At 39.9% G+C, this 24,932-nt stretch overlaps 1 protein-coding gene and 1 pseudogene across 1 annotated transcript; both read left to right on the forward strand.

Moving 5' to 3' along the window:
• The first annotated feature begins 1,683 nt into the window (after window positions 1–1,683).
• LOC147431659 (fe(II)/2-oxoglutarate-dependent dioxygenase 4-like) overlaps window positions 1,684–24,932 on the forward strand; it is a 49,374-nt pseudogene continuing 26,125 nt past the window's right edge.
• LOC147431660 (uncharacterized) lies at window positions 13,767–14,768 on the forward strand. The gene has a single exon (XM_086494515.1). The coding sequence runs from the start codon at window positions 13,767–13,769 to the stop codon at window positions 14,766–14,768; it is 1,002 nt and encodes a 333-aa protein (XP_086350641.1).

The raw sequence follows: 24,932 nt of genomic DNA on the forward strand, positions 1-24,932 counted from the left end.
AATGAAAATCACCATGACCAAAGTACTAACAAAACATCATCATGGTACCGTCAAAATCACTATGGTATCAAAACGAGAGATTATCAGTAAAACGATGTGAACTGTATCTCTAGAAGAATAATTATACAGGATTCAATGAACGAGTATATCATATAACAAAAGATCATGTACCAACAGTAGTTCGAGGGAATTTGGACAATCATCAAAGGGACAATATGTAACTGGCTTCTGCAGCAAAGTTACGTCAGTAACAAATATATGATTGATGAAGAGAAAATATAATTGAGAAGTTTTCAATTATGAGGAAAATCAAAAGCAGAAAGTAAAATTTGCTTTGCAAACATATTCGCAGTATGAGAACGATAACCCAAAATTGGTGCAAAATTTAGAGAAAGTTTCTTCTACAAAGTTGTAGACCACATCGATTCCGATGGCTCAAGCGAATAGTTTCTGCAAAATTGTTTTCAATTAGCAGAAAAATAAAAAAACCAAAAACGAAAGTTGCTTTTCAGGCATGTACGCAGTCCGTAAACGATAACCCAAAATCAGTGCAGAATTTAAAGAAAGTTCCTTGTAGACCACATCGATTCCGATGGCTCAAGCGAATAGTTTCTGCAAAATAGGAGAAAAATCAAAAAACAAAAAACGAAAGTTTCTTTTCAGGCATGTATGCAATTCACCAACGATAACTCAAAATCATGCAAAATTTGAAAAAAAAAACTTTCTTCTGCAAAGTTATAGACCACAACGATTTCAGTGCCTTCGCGGGCTGTTTCTACAAAATCGTTCACAATTAGGAAAAAAATCGAAAACAAAAAGCGAAAGTTGCTTTCCAGACATGTACGCAGTCCGCCAACGATAACTCAAAATCAGTGCAGAATTTGGGAAAATTTTCTTCTACAAAGTTGTATACCACATCGATTCCGATGCCTGTTAACGGATAGTTTCTGCAAAATTGTTTCCAATCAAAAGAAAAATAAAAAACAAAAAGCAAAATTGCTTTTCAGGCATGTACGCAGTCTGCGAACGATAAGTCAAAATTGGTGCAGAATTTTAAAAAACTTTCTTCTGCAAAGTTATAGACCACATCGATTTTGGTGCCATAGACCACATCGATTTAAGAAAAAAATCAAAAACATAAAATGAAAGGTGCTTTTGAGGTATGTACGCAGTCCACGAACGATAACTCAACATTGGTGCAGAATTTGAAAAAAATTTCTTCTGCAAAGTTGTAGACCACATTGATTTCGGTGCTTTGGGCGACCAGTTTCAACAAAATATTTTTCAATCAGGAGAAAACTCGAAAACGAAAACGTACTACTCTGATACCATGTTGAGAGAGGGAAAGAGAGAGCACAGAATTAGAACCCCAAAGTGTGTAGAATACACACATGAGATGATGTATATATATAGAGGACTTGGGTGCCATATATAGAGAAGCCATATATTGAGTAGCTTCACATATAAGCTCAACATGGGGTGCTTGAATGAGGTGCTACGGTAGTGTGGAGTTGTATAGGTGTGCCTCTGTTGGAGAGCGTTGCATGGAGATCTCAGGCCGGGAAGTCTCTAGGTGAGGTGTCCGGTAGGACTTCTTTCTCGCTATCTCTTTTCCTCGTCTGTCCCCATATTTTCTATCATAGGGGAGGTTTAGCCCCTCTTGCCTCCTTATTGAGAGAGTAAATGGGTGGCCTGGATACTGTTTCATCACGGATGCTCTCGGTTTGGCACTTCGGGTGTTCATTGCTAGGGCAAAGCTCCCTTCTAATAGCCTATGGTCTCGGCTTCAAGGTGCATGTCGGCTCTATCTTGAAGAAAGGTGGTGCTTCTGATTGGATGGCTTGTGATTTTGGCCTTGGTTGTGGGTTAGGCTCGATTATTCATGGTGGTCTTGACAGACTACAAGCCCAAGGTGGTCTGCTTTACTTTGCGACGTTATAGGTGTTCTTGTTTGGATCTTGTTTAGTTGATGCCCCTAGAGGTGGCTTTCAATGGTCAAGCTATTATGTTGGCTCTATTCAGAGGTTCCCTTTGGGCAGACAGTTCGTACGTGATAGAGGCATCATCTTGGTGGCAACTAGACATGCCTCTACTAGTGATGGGGATTGTGGGTCCCGCCCTCTCGGCATGCTATGTGGATCAATTTTTTGTTTGTTCTGGGTCAGCATCTCTTGTTTTGGCTAGTTTGTTAAGGGTCGTCTATGGTCACCTGGTGGTTATCAGAGTTGTTTGTGTATTTGTCGGTTAGGCCTCCTTGTAAAAGGTCATGATCTAGTTGTTTTTTTGTTGTGCTACTCTAATGCCATGGCTCATTTTGAGCATAGCTTTTTATGTAGATTTTTTTGCTACATAATATATATACTAGTCACTATTGTGAGTATTGAAAAAAAATGAATAGTCTTCATTTTACTCTCTCTCTCTCTCTCTCTCTCTCTCTCTCTCTCTCTCTCTCTCTCACACACACACACACACACACACACACACACACAAATTGTATAGTAAAAAAAAAACCTAATCGACATTTTTTTTAATAACACAAGAGCTCTCTCATTGTATAGTAAAAAAAATCTCCCTACACCGACGGTTTTTTTTAATTAACACAAGGTCTTTAAAATAAGAAAAGCGTATTCACTTATACATTCAGTACAGAGAGAGAGAGAGAGAGAGAGAGAGAGAGAGAGAGAGAGACTAGAGAGAAAGAAACAATCTCCCTAATCGAGGGTTTTTTTTTAATAACATTAGAGCTCTCTCATTGTATAGTAAAAAAAATCTCCCTACACCGACGGTTTTTTTTTAATAACACGAGCTTTAAAATAAGAAAAGCGTATTCACTTATACATTTAGTACACACACACACACACACACACACACACACACACACACACACACACACACACACACAGAGAGAGAGAGTGGAAGCTAGATTGAACGATTGCATCTCTTGTTAATGAAAATTTGTGATGATTAGCAATTTTGATTCTCACCCTATCTTTCATCAATAGTGCCTCTCATTACTCGCTCGGTTTTATCATCGCTTGAAAAAGTTTGCTCGAGGTTTGGGATCCCTCATATTGCCTCACACAATTTGTGTGCAAGAACTTTCATCTTTTTATGGTTTAGCGTAGGTCCGCTGCAAGGAGAAAAAATATTTCATGTAAAAATCTTAGGGGTATACATACAAAAAGGTGGCTAAAAGGTATTAAAAAGGTGTTATAAAATCTCTTCAATTAATTATTAATTAAAAAAGTGTCCAAAAGGTATTATAGAAGCTCTTAAATTAATTATTAATTAATAGAATTTTTCACAAAATTAGTAAAATTTTGATCAAATAGATCCTGTAATGCTGTTCTTTTTTAGATTTGTTTGAGATTTTGGATTAAAAAGGAAAAAAAACACACACACACACTCTCTCCTCCTCCTCCCCCCCCCCCCCCCCCCCCCCCCCCCCCCCCCCCCCCAAAAAAAAAAACTAAAAAAAACCTATTCTTGTGATCATTATTGACTATGGTTTTGCACATACTAGAGTGTTGGTGAATATGGGACTATCCCATAAGTTTGGGACTAGTGGCCAAACCATTGTAATGACAACATTGTAACTTTAATTTCGACGTGTGGTAGGCTAACTCAAAGCTCAATCAAGTGCATTTTCATAGTGTCTTTTTGGCTCTCCTTTGGTTTTTGTCTACTCCGAACTCCTTTGGCCATCATTGAAGGTTGTGGTAAAGCCTCTTCTAGTGGTGGCATCCAAGGTGCGTCGGCTTGTCAATTGTGTGTTTTTAGTTATCTTGATGTTTTGTGGTTTTGGGGGATTCATGTAGAACCCCTTGAACTCATATGCTCTTGTGTGATCATGGTGATTGTCCTTGGAATGGTTGATGCCTAAGCTCGATTGGAGTAGGGTTGTGATTGTAAATTTTTTGTGCTCTTATTTCGGTATAACACGCATTGTCTGTGAGTTTTGCAAAACAAACGAAGTTTAGAGCCATGTTTACCTAGTTTCACATGTTTTCTAGTTTTAATAATGAGAATTTGGAGACTACTCTTACTTAGTGGCCTCACAATGCCGAGACGTAGAGCCGTTTTGACATAAACTCTAGGAGAGCAACCTCTTATGGATTTTTGTATGGCAAGCCATCTTGAATTCTTTAGAATTTTTTGAGTTTTATGCACCTTTCTTTAGGTCTCTAACCACCGGTGCAGCGTAGTGATTTATTGAGGTGATTGCAATGCTCGCAAAGCTACTGCTGCTTCTTACTCCCAAAACTATCGCACAATTGCTCCTCCTCATGTGTGTGTGTGTGTGTGTGTGTGTGTGTGTGTGTGTGTGTGTGTGTGTGTGTGTGTGTGTGTGTGTGTGTGTGTGTGTGAGAGAGAGTAGATTTGCATTATTCTATCACGACCAATTTGCATTGCACCTTTTGTTTCTTAGGTCAGGTTTAGATAAGCCTAATGATAGTTTTCATGTTCTCCTTTTGCCCCACGAACTCCTCTCTTTAGACGAGACGGTGCGAGTGCATTTTCAACACCCTGTTTTTTGTAAATTTGTGCATATGGACATGACACACGATGTCCAAAGGGTGTGTGGGCTTTTTTTTTGTGGGAGCTTTGGCTTGCTTTAGCAAGCACATGTACATGCAGGGCAAGTCACTAGTATAGCGCTAGCTGTCGGGGTATTGCAAGTGCCAATGAGTAAGTTTTTTGAACTGAGACTTGTATATAACTAAAACTCATGTACAAACTCAAAAAAGTTCAGTCAAACTCCAAAAATTTGTAGTTTTTAGCTCGTTGTGCCTCCTTCATGGTTTCTGATGTAGTTTTTTGCCTCGCCTTGCCTGCTCTATGTGCAGTCGTGTCTAGAGAGCTCTCTATTCGCATCAATTTTTCATGTAGCAGCGTGCAGAATCAATTTTGATCATCTTGTAGAGGCTTATATTCATGGAGGTGCACATGTATGTGTTATTACTCAAGCTTGTGTATCAAAGTTGGGACTTAACATGGTGAAGAATTCAGGTTCTCAAGTCTTGCAATATATTTCTTTAGTTGACGGTTTGGTATTCCTAGGCCAGTGCCAAACTTTTCAATCAAATTCAGCCTCATATATTGGTGAAGGCACAAAGTTGAGCCCCTTGACAACTCTACTAATCAATAGTCGTTCAATCCCATGGAGATTGAATTGGAAGCTCAATTGCTCTATCTCTTTTCAACACACTTTGTCTTGTCCCAACATTGGGTTAGGTGGGTGAGACCTTTGTTATTGTCTTTCGTAGCAACTTCTCTCCAAAACGGAGTCTTCACTTCTCACTTTAAAGAGCCAAGGGACCAATGGGTTATAAAAGCTTTTTAAGTATCTGGCTGTCTCTCTCCATTCTACTGCCTATGAGGCTTTGGTGCATTTGCTATCAGCTCTCGCCTATGTTACCTCCTAGCTTAAGTTTTGCCCATTGTGGTGCCAACAATTTTTTGTGTACTCCGACCTCTTTCCACCTACCCCCCTGGTAGCTTCGCCCTGTTGATCATGTCCCATGCCATGATGGCATGTGCCTAGTCTTTTTTGGTACGTTTGACCATGAATTTGGCACATTGTGCTTTAGCGTGCACTACAGGATTGAGGATTCCAATAGCACCTTGCTCCTTGGGTCTAGCAACATATTCCCATTTATTCCATTGTTAGGGTGTTGTATCTTTGGTGTTGTTTTTCCATAGGTTTCATGAATTCTATCAAACTCTAGCTAGATTTTGAGCTTGCTCTGAAGAATTTCTACAAGTTATATAGTGTATATCAGCAAATGCTTCTACGTTTATCCTGAAGGTTTTAAGTGTGCCCTTTTCTTTGAAAAAAAAGTTTTTGGTAAGCCTTGACTATAACTAATTTTAAAAATGCGTATGAGATTTGTGGAACTTCCCACAATATCCTAAACTTCCACTCTTATTTGGCTAAAAGTTCCCAAAATGCCCTCAAATTTCCAATATAGTTAATTGCGCAAACATCTCTCAAGGCATTACGTTTTGCAACTCCTTATAAGAAGAGTGATCCTCTCGTGAAAGAACTAGGATTTTTTTTCCATATTGTGGACTCTCGGGGTCAAACAGTTTCTATATTTCTAGACACAAATCTCACTATGTTAATATTGTTTGAGACAATTCGGAAAATATTGTAATAAGGGCATTTTCGGAATTCCCAAAAAATACAAGAATATGTTGGTAATTTTCTCATAATAATAAACATAAACTCTCCTCTAGCTACATGTTTTAGCATGCCAAAAATACTTAAGTTTTCAAATCATATTGCTCAAAGCTAAACAAAAAAAATATTTGATAATTATAGGCTTAATTTTAAGTTTTATTTCACAAAACCAACTTTGGAGTGCAGGATACCATTTCTTCTCTTTGCCCACCAAGACAAAGCTAGAGCTCATATTGCAAGATCATTCTTGTCCTCTACTTTTCTTCACTGGTTTTCTCTTTCATGAAAAGGTGAAAGAGCGGAAAGATACACTTCGATTCAAGCCAAACGCTTCTATGAATCAAGAGCATCTGCCCTCTTTTTTTTTGAGGTATTTCTTCCTTTGGTGACATTGACCCCTTGGTATTGTGAAGTAGAGCTAGAATGCTTCTTGGAATACAATGGTAGCACTTTTACACATGTATATCATCAATTGCAAGCTCTTTTTGGCCTGCCCAAAGGGCAAAGGCTATAGAGATCACTTCTCTTTTTGCTGACTAAAATATTTTTTATTTTTTATGTTCATTTTGTGGTTTTTTATCAAGCACCGCTTTGTGGCATGATTAAAGTGGTGGAGAATGTGGCCAATATACGCACAAAATGGGTATCCTAAGTGGTTGGTAGAGGTAGGGATATGGATTGCCGATGTGTAGCATTTTTATTGGCTTATGATGATTTTTGGAGGGAGTGATAAGACACGCTGTTTAGGTTTTCAAGGAGATCATCATTTGGATGTTACGCGATGTTTCTTTCCCGTCTGCAGCCACAGCCGCAGAGGGATGGCGAGCTCGAGAGGGTTGCTTGGGTGCGCATGCTTGTGCAAACCCCTTCAAGGCAGTGAGGCCCATAGGGCCTGCCCTCACTCTATGTGTGGTCATCGTCTTGTGCATGTAGGGGTGCTGGCAGGTAAGGTGAGGCTGCCATCGCCGCCCATGCGTCCAATTGAGCTCTTACCTCTTTTCTGTGTACACCAGCGCATGCCTTCCCTGCTCATTGTCCCTGGAAGTCGAACAACCTCGGAATGCCTTTGCTGTGCAGGACTGATTTAGCCTTTGTGCAGCCGCCATACGCCCTCGCTCACACAGCAATCGAAGGTATCTTCCTCCCACTCTCTCTCTCTCTCTCTCTCTCTCTCTCTCTCTCTCTCTCTCTCTCTCTCTCTCTCTCTCTCTCTCTCTCTCTCTCTCTCTCTCTCTCTCTCTCTCTCTCTCTCTCTCTGCTTTGGCTTATCTGGTTTCTTCTTGTATCAGGTATGGGGCTTCAAGACGGATATGATGGGCCTGCACGGTGTCAGCCTTGGTGCCTTTCGCTTGACAGCTTCAGCGTGTGTAGAATCCGTTGTGCAGAAGCTGAGAACATCTCGGCATTGGAAGTCTTGGGCATCGAAATTCTCTGCTAGCCCTGAGATCATGTAGGATACTGATTTATCAGTTTTTCACATCCTTTGTATGGCTCTCTCGCTGTGCTTTGGCTTATCTTGTTTCCATTTTTATCAGGTATAGGGCTTCAAGACGGATATGATGGGCCTGCACGGTGTCAGCCCCGATGCCTTTCGCTTGACAGCTTCAACGTGTGTAGAATCCGCTGCAGAAGCTGAGAACATCTCGGCATTGGAAGTCTATCAAAATCCTTTGCTCGCCCATTGGGCCTTGCTTCCCGCCGCTTCTATAGGGCTGATGACTAATCCGTATTCATGAGCATGTGAAGAGCATCTCAAGAGCTTGTGTTTGAAGATGGGAATACTGTTATTGGCTGGGGCTGCTGCGCTTCTGCTGTAGTTGATGCGCATACTATTGCAGAGGTAGCTGCATTTATTTTTCCATTCATTTTCACTATGTCTATCTTGCCTTGCTTATGCATTTGTATTTTGTATCTGTAATTTTGCTTTAGAGTGCAGGGCAGTAGTAGCTATCCAGGTTTGTTTGCTGGGACGCGGCTGCTGAGAGGGGCTGGGACGCAGTGGAGCATTACCACTTGGATGTTAAGTTAACTAATTACTGCCTTCAGATAATGTTGAGGTTTCGGGTATTGACTGGGGCCGGATATCTTTGGCTTTGCTTCATGTCCTTTTCTATATTTATTTGGTGTGGATTGGAATGGATAACAGTTCTTCTTAGTGTTCAAACTGTTAAGAGTACATTCGGTTTTGTTTATTATTGTTATATATTATACCAACTGTCTGCTTTGACTCTACAGATCCGCTGCGGATGAAAGCTTTTCTGGAGTACCTACACACATACTGTCGATCTCAAGCCATTAGCTTGGCTATTTTTACAGCTCTAACACCATGTTCAATTCTGGTTTGTGGCTGCTGAAGAAGCTCAAGGCTTCTCCTTGTATGCACCAGTTTTGACATTCACTGATGAAGCTAATATCCAGGACTGTTTTCTCTTTAAGCTGAGTGACGAAAAGAAATTAAGTCTTCAAGAATTTTCTACTTTCATCTCCTCAGTTTCGCAAGGCAAATCTTGGAACAGTAAATGAATTTGCCTTTTAGACTTTCGTGATAGCATCTTTGATGCTTAAAATTGGTTATTTTTTTAATATTATTAAGTCTTTCATGGTGACGTGAGAATTAGCAGCCTTGTGAGCCTTTTATCTACGACTTGCTCTCAGTTTATCGGGGATTTGCTGTGATGTCTACTCATTTGCTATTCATCTCTAGATGAATAGAGATGAAATAAAAACAGACTGAGCATTAAAACGAATGGTACTCTTCTAGTAGATAAGCTGTGATGATGACTATATACCCAACTATGGATTCACATCCTTTATGTTGGGTATTCTGTTCTGAGCTTATGGGATAGGGAAAGACAAATGTCAAGGCGGAATTTAATTGCACTTGCGGATAATTTTGTCTAGTAATTTCTTATGAATTCTATTTTGTTGCTAATTTGTTTCCAAACTTGGAATCGAATCTGTGAGCAAAATAGTCTCTTTGGTATTATAACTTTTCGTTAAATATTTATCAAAACTAAGAAGATATTATTGTACACAAACTTAATTTTAATATTATAAAGCAGACAGGTTTATATTATTTTTGAGAAACATGTTCTATCCTTATTAAAAGGATTAGGGTTTTGAATAGAACTAGGTTTTTTTATTGCAGTCAAGACTTTTGAATATTTAATAAGTCTAAATTTAAATTTTTTAAAACTTTTGATAATATTAAAGGCTCCTGAAATAAACATGTCACCCATGATAAATGCACCATCCTAGTATATATTTGTTGACTATAATGTCATTTTATTCCGATTTATTGTGAAGTATTAACTTAGTCTTTTAAAAAGAATAAAATAATTACTGCTTACTTTCATTGCTACCAAGACAGGTTATAAAGTAGCCCTCAAAAAACGTGCTCTCTTACTTTAAAAACGGGAAATGATATCTTCTCATTTATGAAAAGATATTGCATCATCTTATTGCAATCTCTCTGCTTTGGTTTCTATGCTGAACGTGAGGCATTGGCTCTCATCATATAAACACATGCACTATTGCTCTCCACTGCTTCTCGTACAACTCCTATATAAACAACTATCTCTTGTACAATATACATATGCTATTCCTGAAGCCTAAGCTCTTCTTGCTCATAGTTGCTTGCAATTCTAGCTTTATATATCTAATACAATGGATACTCCCATGAATGGTGAGTACGTTAACAAGATTTTATTTGAGCTGTGATTACCTTGAGCATGTGATCTCGAGCATTGACATGAGCATATGTTTGTACATATTAGTTTTGATGATGCACTGTCTGAGCCCGAGCGTGTGGAAGCACCTTCGTTGCAAAGAGCGCTTCTTGAGAGTACGAAGTGTAACACTGTGTTGCTGATTTTTCACCTTTGTCTCGAAACCTCAATTAGTCCTCTGAATCTTCCCCGCATAGCAAAAAACTTAGCCCAAGAGGAAAGTTGAATAAAGCCTCTTCTTCAGCTATTAAAAAGGCATTGCTCGCAGTTAGAGGTAATGCTTGTTGTTTTCCCTATTGATTCGATAGAGTATATTGCTCACACCAATGGTTGTTTTTAGGTAAAGCGACTAGGTGCTTGGCAGATACCTCATTCTCGTCACCTCTGATAAAAAATATAGGTGAAGAGAAAGACGAGCCTAATGTTGAATCTTTCTCTTCACAGCTAGCCATAACCCCTGCCCTAAGAAACTTAGCTAACTTCTAGTTGTCAGAGACTGCAAATTTTAGATTTGCCTTGGAAGGCAAAGTGCTCAGTAAGTATGGTACTTATAAAATACCCAAGTCTAACTTTGGTAGATACATGCGTGCAGACCTCCTTGACAGAGAATCTCTCCATACTGTGACTTTTGTTGTGACTGAGATATACCTCTCAGACTTTATCGAGGCCTTTGCTGTCCATGATTACGTGTGCATTGAGGGGGCTTGTGTAAAAAGGGTTGTTGCAAAAGACAGTGGTACCTGCTTGTGGGCTTTGTATGCAGATGCAACTACTTTGGTTGTTAAGGCAGAGCCTTTCGAGTGTTGCCTCTACCTTTATCCAGAACAGAAGATCAAAGAGCTGTTGGCCCAAAGTTGTAATGCTAACGAGTTGGTGTCGACTGTTGTGTTCATTGTCGTCAAAATAGAGAATGCAACTAGAAGTGATGGCACTCCTACTTTTTGATTGACTATTGCTGATGGGCCGTCAACAAGCGATCGAGCTAGTGTAAGTGTTGGCCAACCTTTTGTTAGGCACACATTGCCATAACAAACAACCAATGCAGTTAACATACAGTACATATCAAACAAGAAGCATGAAACTATATACTTCAAACACCATACAATGCAGGAGAGAGCCAACTGCATCAACAGGCATAGACATAACTGCTTCTCGTCCTGAGAATTCACGAGACACACACTTACTTCCCCAAAATATAAAATACCCATGTTCACTTATCCCTAAGGTTCAAAGATAAAGGTTTTAGTTACAGTTCAAAAAGTAATAGCCTGAAAGCCCTGATAAATCAGGGGCTAACACCTGGCACACCTGGTGGGCAAGGTTTCTCAAACCTTGTGAGAACCCACAATATCCCTTGATCAAAAAATTCATCCACCAGATGATCCTTGAATTCAGTTTGTTGTTGGAAACAGTAACAGGTTGTTACAGTTATAGGTTGGAAACAGTAACAGGTTGTTGCAAACACCTTTAAAGATGAGTTTTATGATTACATTAGTGATGATGATTCCGAATGGTGTTTGCAACAACCTGTTACTGTTTCCAACCTAAAACAACCTCAAGTTGTTGGTTTTCAATTACCAACAGTTTTTCAGGCACCTACAATTTCAAAAACTGAAGTTTCAAAGCCTGAATTTGAATTTTCAGCACCTGAAGTATTTCAACCTGATTTTGATGTTCTTGAATTTGGGATCAAAGTTGTAGATACTCAGATTATTGAAGAGAAGAAGTTGATTCAGGAAGGAGAGTTTGTTCAATGCAAGGGAGATATAGTCCAAAAGATGATGAAGGAAGAAGGAGGAAGCCAGGAGCAACTCATGAGCCAAAGGAGCCAAGAGGATTGCCAGCTATCCCCAAACCTCACATCGAAGAGACTCACCTCTTTGCAGGAAGAGAAGGACAGTTGCCCAAAAGAAGAATTATTGGTTGAGAAGAAGGGAATACAAGTGGGAGTGAGCGAGAGACGCCACCAATATCCCATACAAACCCATATACCAACATTTGACATCAATCTTAAAGATGTTGAAATTCAGGGAGACATCAGATTTCAGCGTAATGCAATGGAAGAGCTGAAGATACATAAAGACATACTGTGTGCTACTGATGAGGATGATGTGATGAATCAGTTTTTGATGAATCTTGATGAGGAGTATTCAACAGCTGACAATTTGAAAGGTGTTTGCATTGATGGAGAAGAGTTTTTTGGAGTTTTGAATACTGAAAGCCAATTTTCGAGAGTGGATATGAATTATTCAGGTTGTGAAGACAAGGATCTTCAATTTCAGATCCCTAAATTACCAGTTTTGATACCAAAGGTTCTTGATTTGCAAAGTTTCAGAATTCAGGTCCCTGATCCGCAGATTCTTGATTTGCAAAGAAGTTATGTACCTGAACTTGCTGAATTTCAAAGTCTTTTTCTTTCTCAAGTGAAGATGATCAATAATCTCTCATTCGAGCTAGAGAATGAGAGGCATTCAAGTATGGTTGCGGCAAATGAAGCGCTTTCCAAAATCAATCAACTTCAAGAAGAGAAGACATCATTGATGGCGGAGATTTCTCAGGTTCAAACTGAAGTTGACTTGCATATTTCTTACTGTTATGAAGTTCATGATGCTCTTAAGCAAGTTGTTTTGGATAAGGATAATCAAATTGAGGACTTTCAGCTTCAACTTACTCAAATCAAGAATGTGGATTTTTCTTCAAATCTTGATGTTACAGAAGGTTTCTTGAATGATGATGTTGTTATCAATGATCTGTATGATGTTGGTTCTTTTACAAATTCAGTCAAGAATATTGGAAGTTCATCTGTTTTCAAGGAAGTTCACTTTCTTGATGATATTCTTGATGATTTATACCAAGTTTCTGATGTCAATGGTTTTGTTGATGCTGAGGAGATGGTTTTGACTTATGATTATGCAAGTATTTTGGAAGCACCTATCAAACACTCTAAGTGTCGTCGATGCTACAATCTTGTGTCCATTGCCTCCTTCATTGACTGATGTCTTTCAAGAATACTTGCATAAACAAGTCTCGAATTTAGGCTTTACACAGAAGGTAAATTTTTTGACTGCATATCAAATAAAAATCGCTATAATCCTCATTGTTAAATTTGAAATTGGTAGGTGTTTGGAACTTTGGAGATTGTGAGTGTGAACAGCTTGGATGTGGAGTTCTCTTGTGGCATGTGCAAAGGTTTGAATGTAAGCCGCCAAGCTAGCAACCCATTTTGCTACTCTTTTGGAAGACAATCTACAATCAATAAGCAACCAGTGTTACCTGCCAAATTATATCCTCAAGATGGAGAGGCTGTCGGTGTTATTTTACAAGGTGCTGTAGTCGACTCTGTGCTTGGATTCTCTCGTCCATTTTTGCATCTCTTTGAGCAAAACTTGGTGGAGTTAAAATCTTCGCTCTTGAACTTTAAGAAGGCTGGTTGGTTCACTATTGACAAGTCGGGTCAGGTCACTGCTTTCAAAGGTGCTTAGTTGTGTTTCTCTTTGTTTCATTATACTTTTTGTAAAATGGCAAGTGATCTCATTTTGTGGGCAGAAAGTAAAAGATTGTACCTTGATCCCATATTTATATGTAATTTTCCAAACAACAAAGATGTTTTGCTAAGCTTACTTCACCTTTTTAACTTGAGCCTCTCGTTGCAATCTCTTGAGTCCAAAGTTGTCGATGTTATTGTGGAGCAAATAGCATTAAGAAATGAAGACATTTTGAAAATTTGGGTGCAGCCTTGGAATATAAGTCTTTAATCGCCCTCTTTTGATCAAAGAGAATTTATAATATCTCTCTTGTCTAGTCGCCAATCCTCAATGATGTTGAGTGTACACTTGGTTGGTATAATGTGCATGATGTTTTTTGCTGTGTGTAAACTTTACTTTTGCCAAGGTGAGGCTATACGTGAAGCTCGCTCCTTTGCTGCGCATGACTGTCCATTTTCATCCACTTTGCCATCTTTGGTTGTGTTGAGTTTGCATGGTGAATTTTTATGGTTTCCTGGTGGTTTTGACCGTCCTAAATGTAGACGATGTGTATGGACTAAAGAGGCTAGTTTGTCTCTAGCTACTCTTGTCGACACCCATAATGTTGCTGCTCAGCAAGTTGCATCTATTTTCTTGAGTCTATACCCCAACACCTTTACCCTTAAGCAAGTCACAACCAAAATTTACAATATATCCAAGTCATCTCGAACACATCAAAGAATCTCTACAGTTTCATCTAGTAGAACTTCACAATATGCGAAGATCATCGAGGATACCCCTTCTTTTGATTGTGCTTCATGTGGTTCACTTATGTTTCATCAAAGTTTGCATGGCATGTCGAAGGTGGAGTTATTGCTTCTTAAAAAAATAAAATCAATCATGGTGGTTGACGATAAGGTGCTTCGAGTGTGTCACCCGTGCAAGGTCGCATTGAAGAAACAAGATGAACCACTATTTTGCATGAGAAGAGAGATGACTTTTAGTGTCAAAATATCTAGTGTAGAAAGGTTGAATTCAATAGAGAGTCGTCTTGTATCTTTGCGCATACCATTCGCACAAATTCGAGAACTCAACTTTGAAGGTCAATTTGGTTTACGCGAAAGCATTGTGAATGTAATAGCAGATTTGTCAAGAGTACAAAGAGTGTTGCCACGCTTCTCTAGGGATCAAGCTTCAATTCTAGTTGAGATTAAGCGCAAGCTTGATTATGATCATGCCTACTTGAGTGGCATTGTGCGGCCAAATTATGTACTTCAAGCTTTGGTTGACCTATTGAGAACCTCCTTGTACATTGAGCATGGTGTTTCTATCGATATGTCTTGGTCATCTAGTTTCACAATCCATGCAGATGTGTGTCTCAATCCACACTAAGAAGATCTTGAAGACGAGAATGATTCTACGGACACTTTGGTGCACGGTATCTACTCCGCTCAACAAGTTTTGGACCATAATTCACAAGTTGCAAGTATAGCACCTTGTGAGGGATTCAACCCTCTAAGCATTTTTTATGATCAATCTTGTGAGGAGTTGTCATTCCCAACATTTTTTTTTGGTCAAAGAAGAAAGTATGATGTGGTGGCGAAGAAAAAAAACCAAAAAGTAGCATAATGGGAGCTTAAAAATGTGGATAGATGATTTGCAAGCAACATTGAAAATTTGTTCTTCAAAACAATGAAAATTATTATTGCGAAAGTGCTTGGATCTATATGGGTGCGCTTACGCAAGGGAAAAATTTGTGGCAAGCAATTACAAGCAAAAGATAGTCAAGCTAGCACTAACATAGAGTAGCTGCTTTCATCCGAGCTAGGGTACCATGACTTCCAATCACTACGCACTTCAATCGATTACAAGGTGAGGCTTAAGCGAAACGTGTTTGCAATGATTCGTCAATTGGGCCAGCCGACTTTCTTTGTAACATTTTCATGTACTGAGCAAAGATGGGACCCTTTGAAAAAATGTTTGTGTGCATTGAATCCTCATATTAAAGGAACAGATTACCCAACCAAAGCCTCATTCATTCGTGCACTTGTACGTTCTGATCCTGTAACAACAGCGCGATACTACGTCCATAGATCTCAAGCAATGAAAACGGAATTGAAACGCAACAATGCCATCCTTGGTGAGTTGATGGATTACTTTTTTGTGATCGAGTTTCAAAATAGAGGAAGTCAGCATGATCATGGATTGCTATGGGTAAAACATGCACCTCTCTTTGGTGTACCGTCGAATAATGATACAATACATTTTATCGACACACATATTGCTACCGACAAGAATTTGTTAGAAGAGTCTCTCAGAAGCGTGCAAGCCCACTACCATCGTAAAACATGCAAAAAACGTAAAAGCTTTTGTCGGTTTGGTTTTTCGCGTCTACCCTCTTGAGAAACTATGATTCTATATCCAATCGCAGTGGCACAGACAGAGAAAGACGCATTGTTAGCTTGCAAAAACTGCATTGACGATCAATTGCTTGCTCTTGGGCATGATTCAGAAGTGTCGTATGATGAATGGTTGATCTCTTTGGGAATGACTGAAGAAGTGTACATTAAGTCCCTTTCGGTGAGCATCACAGAGCCAACACTACTCTTGAAAAGACATCCAAAGGACATTTACACAAACAATTTCAATAAAGAGTTGTGTAGTCTATGGGATGCAAACATTGAATGGTTGACCTCTTTGGGAATGACTGAAGAAGTGTACATTAAGTCCCTTTCGGTGAGCATCACAGAGCGAACACTACTCTTGAAAAGACATCCAAAGGACATTTACATAAACAATTTCAACAAAGAGTTGTGTAGTCTATGGGATGCAAACATTGACATTCAATTTATATTCAATGGCCATGGCATTGCTGCATATTGCACATCATACATGATTAAAAACGATTCGACCACAAGTAAAACAATCAAGCACATATTGCAAGATTGCAAGAAGACAAGTGTGTCAACGTTGGATCGGTTGAAAAAAATTGGCAGTGCTTTGATCAATACACAAGAAATGGCATCACAACAAGCCACATACATCTCTCTTTCATTGCCCTTACATAGTGCAAGCAGACCATTTGTGTTCGTCAATGCAGATTTCGAAAGCCAACGCACATTGTTGTTGAAAAGAAGAGCTGCATTGAATACTTTGAATCCTAATGATTCTAACATTTTCTTTGACGATATTGTCGCCAAGTACACCCATTGTCCAGAAAACCTTGCACACATATGTTTGGCTGATTATGCAAGCAACTACCGGTGCGTGCGTGACTCTACCTGCAAGTCTAAGAACCCTCGAGTCATACGATATGCTAACTTCATTCTGGAGAAAGATGCAGAGAGGCATTTTCATGAGCTTTGCTTATTGTTCCTTCCATTTACGGGCGATGAGAAAACCTTTGAGACAAGTGTTGATTGTTGGAAAGACAAATATACCACAAACTATGCAATTATAGATGACAATCGTCAAAAATATTGTAAACTAGAACTTTGTGCAGCAACCTCAAACACATTCTCATTGCCCTCATCCTCAAGATCTAAGCCTGGTGAGTCATACAAATATGAGTTGGCACTTGATATTCAACCAAGCAAACCTACTACAAGATCCTTACCAACATTTCAAAAATTGGCATTGTGCAATGAGGAGTATCACTCACTTGTGTCCAAGTTGAACATCGAGCAATGTTCCCTTTTTGACGACATTATGATTAGAAAGCGCTTGCAACCAACTCAACCAATCCATCTCTTTTTGACTGGTGGTGCAGGAACGGGGAAAAATTTCACTTTGCAAGCAATCGTGCAAGGCTTGATTCGTCACGACAATGCCTCCCTTGAATTAGATGTTCATCTTCCCTCAACACTACTAATGGCATATACAGGAAAAGCAGCTTTCAACCTTGGAGGAACAACAATTCACTCAGCATTGCGTTTGCCCCTTGTCTTCCAACCAAATGTTTCTCTTTCTTCTGAGAGCCTTCCGAGCTCTCGCAACTGTATAGAAACCTCAAGCTTGTTTTGTTTGATGAGGCATCTTTGATTGGGAATAGACTCTTGCGTATCATAGACACAAGGCTGCGATCAATTAAGCACAATCACGTAGAGCCATTCGGTGGTCTAGATGTCATCTTCTGCGGTGACCTGTGTCAAGCAAGCCCGATTCGAGATCGTTGGATATTTAGCAAGCCACAGGATTCTCTGCAACTGCTCTCCCCTTCATTCTGGCTCACCCATATAAAATGCCACGAGCTCACAAAAACAATGCGTCAATCAGATAATGACTTCATTGCCATTCTCAATAGAATACGCAAAGCAAAACACACAACCAAGGATTTGTTGCTCTTGAATACCGACCATACCAACAAGGTCTTTAACAAATTGACAACACCCCATTTATACTTCACCAATAACTTGAAGGACTCACATAATCGACTTGTTTTTTAGGAATTGCCTACTCACGCATACATAATCCATGTGAGAGACAACCACCATAAAACTTGCTCAAAAAACCTTGTTGTTATAAACAACCCACAAAACACAGCAGGCTTTTCCTCAACCTTGGAGCTTAAAGCAGGAATGATTGTCGAGCTTTGTGGTGGCAATATCGATATTTTCGACGGTCTTGTGAATGGCGCAAATGGAATTCTGAAGCTTGTGGAGAGTAGAGCTAACTGTCCTATTGCATAGATAGAGTTTTTTGATTCCTCAACAGGCTGCAAACAACGACATGTGAACCAGCACCTTAATACGATTCCCATTGGCCCTCAGTGGACACCAATTTTTTAAAAAACAAAAGAATTTTGAGTTGGTAAAAATGCATTAAACACTGTCTCTCGAACTCAGTTTCCAATACAAGCAGCGAATGCACGCACTATCCATAGGTCACAAGACTTGACAATGAGTATAGTAGCCTTTGATCCAATATCAATAAACTCACATGGATTGGTTTACATAGCTCTTTCCCGCATCAAAGATCCATCAAACCTCCACATTCTCAATCCGATTCATCTAGCTCAAATCAAAGTCGACAAAATTGTGCTTGATGAGCTTGACCGCCTCAACAATGATGCCAAATGGGAGTATTTGAAAAAATTTCCATTAGCATACAAACACACACATCATATCATTCAATCATTGAATATCGTTTCTAGTCACAAATATCTCAAACATATCAAAGACGATTTGAATTTTACAAGTTTTGACATTCTATGCCTCCAAGAAACAAAGCAAAAAAAATCCTTCCAATGATCTTGCACCAAAGTTTCATCATGTCCATCACCACAACAAAATAGGTGTTTCAATCTACTACAAGCCTAGCATCAAGCTCCACTCCAAAAACATTGCTAGCTCTAGGGATAGAAATCATTCAAGTTATATTAGCCATTCATGAACACCTTGATTGGGAAATCATATGCGTCTACAAATCACCAAACACATCTTCAACTGCATTGGTCACACAACTCTATACCTTGCTGCAACAATCCCATCCTACACGAATGAGTGTCATCATGGAAGACTTTAATGTAGACAATGAGCCCACAAACAATCAATATCATTACTTGGAGGAGAAGCTCCAAGCACATGGCTACACATAACAAATTCATGATGTGACCATTGTGTACAACTCAAAGCTCGATCATGTTTGGATTAAAAATCTCCCTGCATCATTCATCACAGGCACACGGTTTTGCTTCTAGTCCGATCATTCATCCACACATCTAATCATTCCTAAATTATTCTTATACCTCCCTCCCTCCCTCCCTTTTTCCCATTATCTCTCCCTTCCCTCATCCTCTCCACAAAAACAAACCATGTTTCCATATTCTATGCCTACCTTTATCCTAAGAAGACGCAATTTTGCTACTCTTCAACCCTTCATCAAGGTCAACATTCTGTAATGTAATCTGCAAAGCACTTTCTCGATCAATGTGACTTCCGTCCTTGTACCTTTGTGTTTCCCTTCCATGTTCTTAATTCATTTCATCTATTGGCAGGCCTTGTGATTTTATCACTTGTTTAACTCGTTCTGCTTAGCAAACTATAAAATCTTTCAATCTCTCTCTCTCTCTCTCTCTCTCTCTCTCTCTCTCTCTCTCTCTCTCTCTCTCTCTCTCTCTCTCTCTCTCTCTCTCTCTCTCTCTCTCTCTCTCTCTCTCTCTCTCTCTCTCTCTCTCTCTCTCTCTCTCTCTCTCTCTCTCTCTCTCTCTCCACACGTCCCCACAGCAAACAACCAAACGTGCATTGCAAGCTCCAGTGCGATGCGCATCTACTGACGTGCTTCTTCTAATGTGCATCTGACGACGAGCTACAGACCGACTACTACACAGTCGTGCAACCATTCACATAGGGCTACTTGCCAACCTGATGATGACAACATGGTCTACTCACCCACCCAAAGCGCATCGGAGGTCCTGCCTACTCGCCAACCCAAAGCCTGATTTTGAACCTGAGATGGCCTCTATTTTTGATGGGTTGTAACCCTAGGGACCATTCACACGAAAGCCCTGTTGGCCAATGCCAACTGTGTGTGCACACCGCATCCAGATCGTGTCTTCTCCTAGTACCCCAGCCCATAACCGCAATAGCTTTCTTGCGATGGCAGCTTCTCCAAGAAAAGACCCCTTTGCTCGTCAAGATGAACGGATGACAATCCTAGAGGCACAAACCCAAGAGCTAGTCAAGAAGAACGAGTTGCTTAAGCAACCCCTGCATTTTCTTAAAGAATCAAAGGAAACCGAGAGTCAAGATCTACTCGCAAAAGCCCACAAAGTCGAAGCTTCTCTCACAAAAATTGTCATGGCAGTACAAAAACAAATGCATGAGGTAGCGCACAAGAAGTTTGACACTCAAATACAAAAAGCACTACAAGAAAACCGACTCCAAGAGTCTCTTGGACTCTTGGAGGGCTCAACCCACGATGGTGCACCAGGGAAAACACACTCGAAGAAGCCATCACCAGGCTCAATGATATTCTCCAACCAATTCACATCAAGCCTGGTTCCATCTCTTGGATCAACGATACAAACAAACCAATGCCACCCCAACATGTATTCCTACATTCAAGGGCAAGGAAACGTGAACAAAACTACTACAACAATCTCGCCTCCTCAAGGGAAGAACACTTTGGATTGCTGAGGAATTGACCCCAAATCAACTCAAGCTCAAGGCAAGGGAGCTCAAGAAGATGCACGAAGCTCATAAACAAGGTAAATGGGCTATCTACTGAGGCAGTAAAGCCATCATCCAGGAATTTAGAACTCCTAAACCGATGCCTCTGTCTCTTGACCCCCCTTAGGATCTGCTGTTTTCTTTTTTCCTTGTTTTCCTTCCAATGGACCCTCAACCTATGTAACTCTCTGAAAACCTCGTTGTAATGATCTTTTTTTTTGGTCCCATGGGTCATATGTGACCTCCGAGGACGATAATTAATCTCTCTCTCTCTCTCTCTCTCTCTCTCTCTCTCTCTCTCTCTCTCTCTCTCTCTCTCTCTCTCTCTCTCTCTCTCTCTCTCTCTCTCTCTCTCTCTCTCTCTCTCTCTCTCTCTCTCTCACACACACACACACACACACACACACACACACATTCTAACTTGTAGTTTCCAAATTTACTTTTGTCTACATTAATTTTCCATGTAGTTTAAATATGGGACATGTGCCAAGAGAGCCCATAGGGGTATGTGGTTAAAGAACGAGGCCACCAAACAACTAGGTGGTGATAAAGACAACTCCTAGGTGGAGGAGGGGTGAGACTCAATGTGGTTGCCTTTTTCTCCACCCTTTATTCTCATTGAGATGCCTGCTTTGCATTCCTCCCATTGATCCCATAACCACAAGGTCTCAAAGGACCATGTGATTTGGTGCTCACTCCTCCCTCCAAGTAACAGGCGAGGCTCAATTCGCATGCTAAAATATACACCTAAAAAGGAATTCATGAGACACTTAAATGTTTGTTGGGTGGAAGAAGTTGTATCACCTTTTCTGCCACAATAGTAGCTACCACATTTAGACGGTTGAGATGGCAGTCCCTAACAAAGTGACCAAAATTAAAGCACGTTCTAGAAAAAGTGTTAAACACAAGAGAAATCACTTTTAACCATGTCCCAACATTTATGTACATACTGTCAGGAAGCAGCTTCTGCACGTCCCAGGATACACAAACTTTATTTGATGTGTTTTGAAGCTTTTTGATTGAAGTCTTAGACACAAATAGTGGGGTTCCTAGCGTATTTCCTAGATCTTTGAGATTGTTTCAAAATCATAGCGGCAAGGTCACAAGATCCACCCATAATGAGCACCAGTGCTTGAAAATAAAGGGATTTGAATGAGGGCTCCCATGGAATCACACAGATAGCGGATCATTTGAGGTAGACTGGGCTTGTTGGCATTACCTTTTCTACCATGGCATGGTTGGTGAACCATACGGTGAAGAATCCTTTTGCTAAATATTGAAAAACATTCATCTCTCCATCAACTTTAAGGATAGCATGGGTAACGAGCTCACTCTTAGAGGGCACACTGCTGATAAAGCTAGAAATTAATGAGGACTTTGCCAATGCTGCAAACTGCCTTTTGACTTGCACCAGGGGGATTGAGATTGTACATGCATTTTCAACTTCTAACATTTGAGGCAGTTTTTTCTTCAAGTTTTGGAAAGCTTTATGATTGAACGATACATGGAATAATCCACATTCACAATTTCCCTAAAATCTCTCTTGCTTTCTGTAGACCCTCCATTTGCTACCTTTCTTTGTATAACAGATAGCTATGGGCTTCCAGAAGGGTGTTACACTCATGTAACTCCAAGAACATTGATGCTTGTATGTCACTTCCTTGATGCTGACCACACTAGGGATCTTGGATTCCTTGGCTCTGTAACGTTTAATGCACTAGTAACTTGTGTGTAGCAGAAATTGATAGCATAGTGAGCATTTCATTAAAAACAAGTTCCTAATGAGCATAGAGAGAGTACTTAATTGAGAAAGCAACATAGCAATTTACACCTGCTAATTTGGCATTGACAATACTTGAAAAGAGAGATAAATAGAACAATTGACAACAGTTGAGGACCGGATTTACATGGAGCCGGTCCCCACTCCATAAAGGCTTTGTATTATAGCTTCTCCCATCAAAGGAGATTTTTGTACAATACAATCTTTGTGTTCCTTGATAAAACTAGTTGGTGTAATGAAGATGGAAGCTTCATACACCAAATTATGCTTGAAAAACACACCTAGTGTCCCTAGCCGCAATCCCAAGACCTCACACACCTTCAAAAATGGTGAGAGCTAGTAGGGAATGAGGATAGATTGAGAGGAATAAGATGTATCTTACAAGAAAGAAGTATTCTCCTCACATAATCACTCTAATAGCATAGCTTAGCTTAGTAATTAGCATGGTAGAGGAGATGAGCATGCCATTGAAGCTTGGCTCTTGGTTGGATTTGCATTCCATAGCCAAGAGCTATTGGTGTAGGCCTCTACTTCTCAATGCTTACAGAAGGAGATGGATTTCTTCTTGCACACATGAGTTGTGTGTGTGTGTGTAGCCATGAGTTAGAGTAAAATGCAACCTTCTGTCTCATCTTGGTTGACCCCTCTTGCTAATTGCTCATGCTGGCATCCCATTGGCCCCTGTAAAGCTTATCCAATCATAAATTAGAAGCATAATTGCTAGCCTTGTGACATGTGTCCCCCTTTCCCTTTTGTGAGAGATTTAGGTATTTAAATAATTTAATTAAACTCTCATTGGACCTCTTAGTCTTCTGGCCAATAGGAATCAGGAAAGCCATTGGGCTGTTGAATGCTCATTGGACCCCTTGGTAAAATGTCCAATAGTCTTCTAGGGATCTTAATTTCTATTGGTTCTTTTATCAAGTATTTTTAAATTGATTAGACTAAATTTACTCTAGCCTAATTCTCATTGGTCCACCTCTATGGCCATCCAATAGGATTTAAGGGGAGGTTGGGGGCAATTGGCCTAGGAGCTTGACATGTGTCCAGTATTCCCTTTGTGTAAAAGGGGAGCCTTTGAGAGTGTGTGTGTGTGTGTGTGTGTGTGTGTGTGTGTGTGTGTGTGTGTGTGTGTGTGTGTGTGTGTGTGTGTGTGTGTGTGTGTGTGTGTGTGTGTGTGTGTGTGTGTGTGTGTGTGTGTTTCTCTCATCCTCTACAATATGGGCTCTCCCTCCCCTTCCTAGGGATGTGGGAAGACTTTTTAGTCTTCCCATGACCATTCAATTTTCCCCTACATTGGCCTTTGGACAACATAATAAAAAATTAGAATCCTTAGCCTATGGAAGTCTTAATGGAGTTGAATATTAGGTCTTTTAAGCCCCATTGAAGCACATTGTTTCTTTGTAGACTATCTTCCTTTGGATCCCTATTTTTTCTCCTTTGGATCCCTGACAGAGACCGATCTGTCAACTTTACCAATATTCTAGCTTTTACTCCCCTTGTACTTCCCCATATTAAATGATCAGTTTAACATGAGAAAATTATTTGGGAGTATTAGATATTAGTTTCTATGGATAGGCTCCACCCTTGCTAGCTAGGCCCTTGTTGCCCTAAACGATCTCAACAAGCTTTAGCACTCAACGCCAACATTAGACTTGGCTGAGAGTGATTATCAAGGTTGAATGGGTTGTACCTCTTGTGGGAAGTTTTGACCTCACTACCCTTGTTCCTCATGACTACTTCCAAAGGGGGTAGCTTGCACGATGTGTCCATGCTCTTCTATGTGGATCAAGGTAGTCTTACTTATATATATACTCACAAAATGTGAGTTGAGATTATATTAGGAGAAACACAAAAAGAATTACATACCATAGGCCATGCTCAAAATGAGTCATGGCATCTTGAGCATGGTACCCATTGATCATACGGATAACAATTTGATACATTGCCTAATAGGGGAGTCACCCCATCACAACTAGCAAGGATATGAATACCAACTCTATGTTATTGAGGCATAGGGGAGTGGGAATAACAACTAAATCAACCATTAAAGCATTACATCATCACCTCGCAGAATCAAAACAGTTTCAGTACAAGAACAGGTTCAGAACAGAATCAAGGTACTGAAGGAAAACGGAAGACAGAATACACAGAGAAGCATAGAATGTTCATAGCCATAGCCTTGCATTTTTCATCCTTCTCTCATACAATGTGCTACCATCAGGTGCGAGGCCAACTACTAGGAAGAATGAAGAGGCACAAAACTCTTCCCTAATTACAAACTCAAAAGTTAACACTTTACTGAAGAATATGCAAGGCTAACACCTGGCACAGCCTAGTGACAAAAAGTTTTTGAAAACCAAAAAAAACTTTTGACTTGTTTCCCATAAATCCCTTGTTAATCAAAATCTAGTGCTCACAAGATAAACTAAAACAAAGTGCAGTGCCTGGAACCAAAGCCAAGGTACACAAATGTATTACTATACCCAATGAAACACTACCCTTTCCCACTTAGTGTTGAAAAACACTATTGAATATTTAAACATCAGTTTCCCCTGGCAACTCCCTATTGGGATCTTCCAGGGTTACTCTCTCCTGATTGAAATC

The sequence above is a fragment of the Adiantum capillus-veneris genome, chromosome 21 (genome assembly GCF_014529385.1).
Source record: "Adiantum capillus-veneris isolate H3 chromosome 21, ASM1452938v2, whole genome shotgun sequence".
Taxonomy (NCBI): Eukaryota; Viridiplantae; Streptophyta; class Polypodiopsida; order Polypodiales; family Pteridaceae; genus Adiantum; species Adiantum capillus-veneris.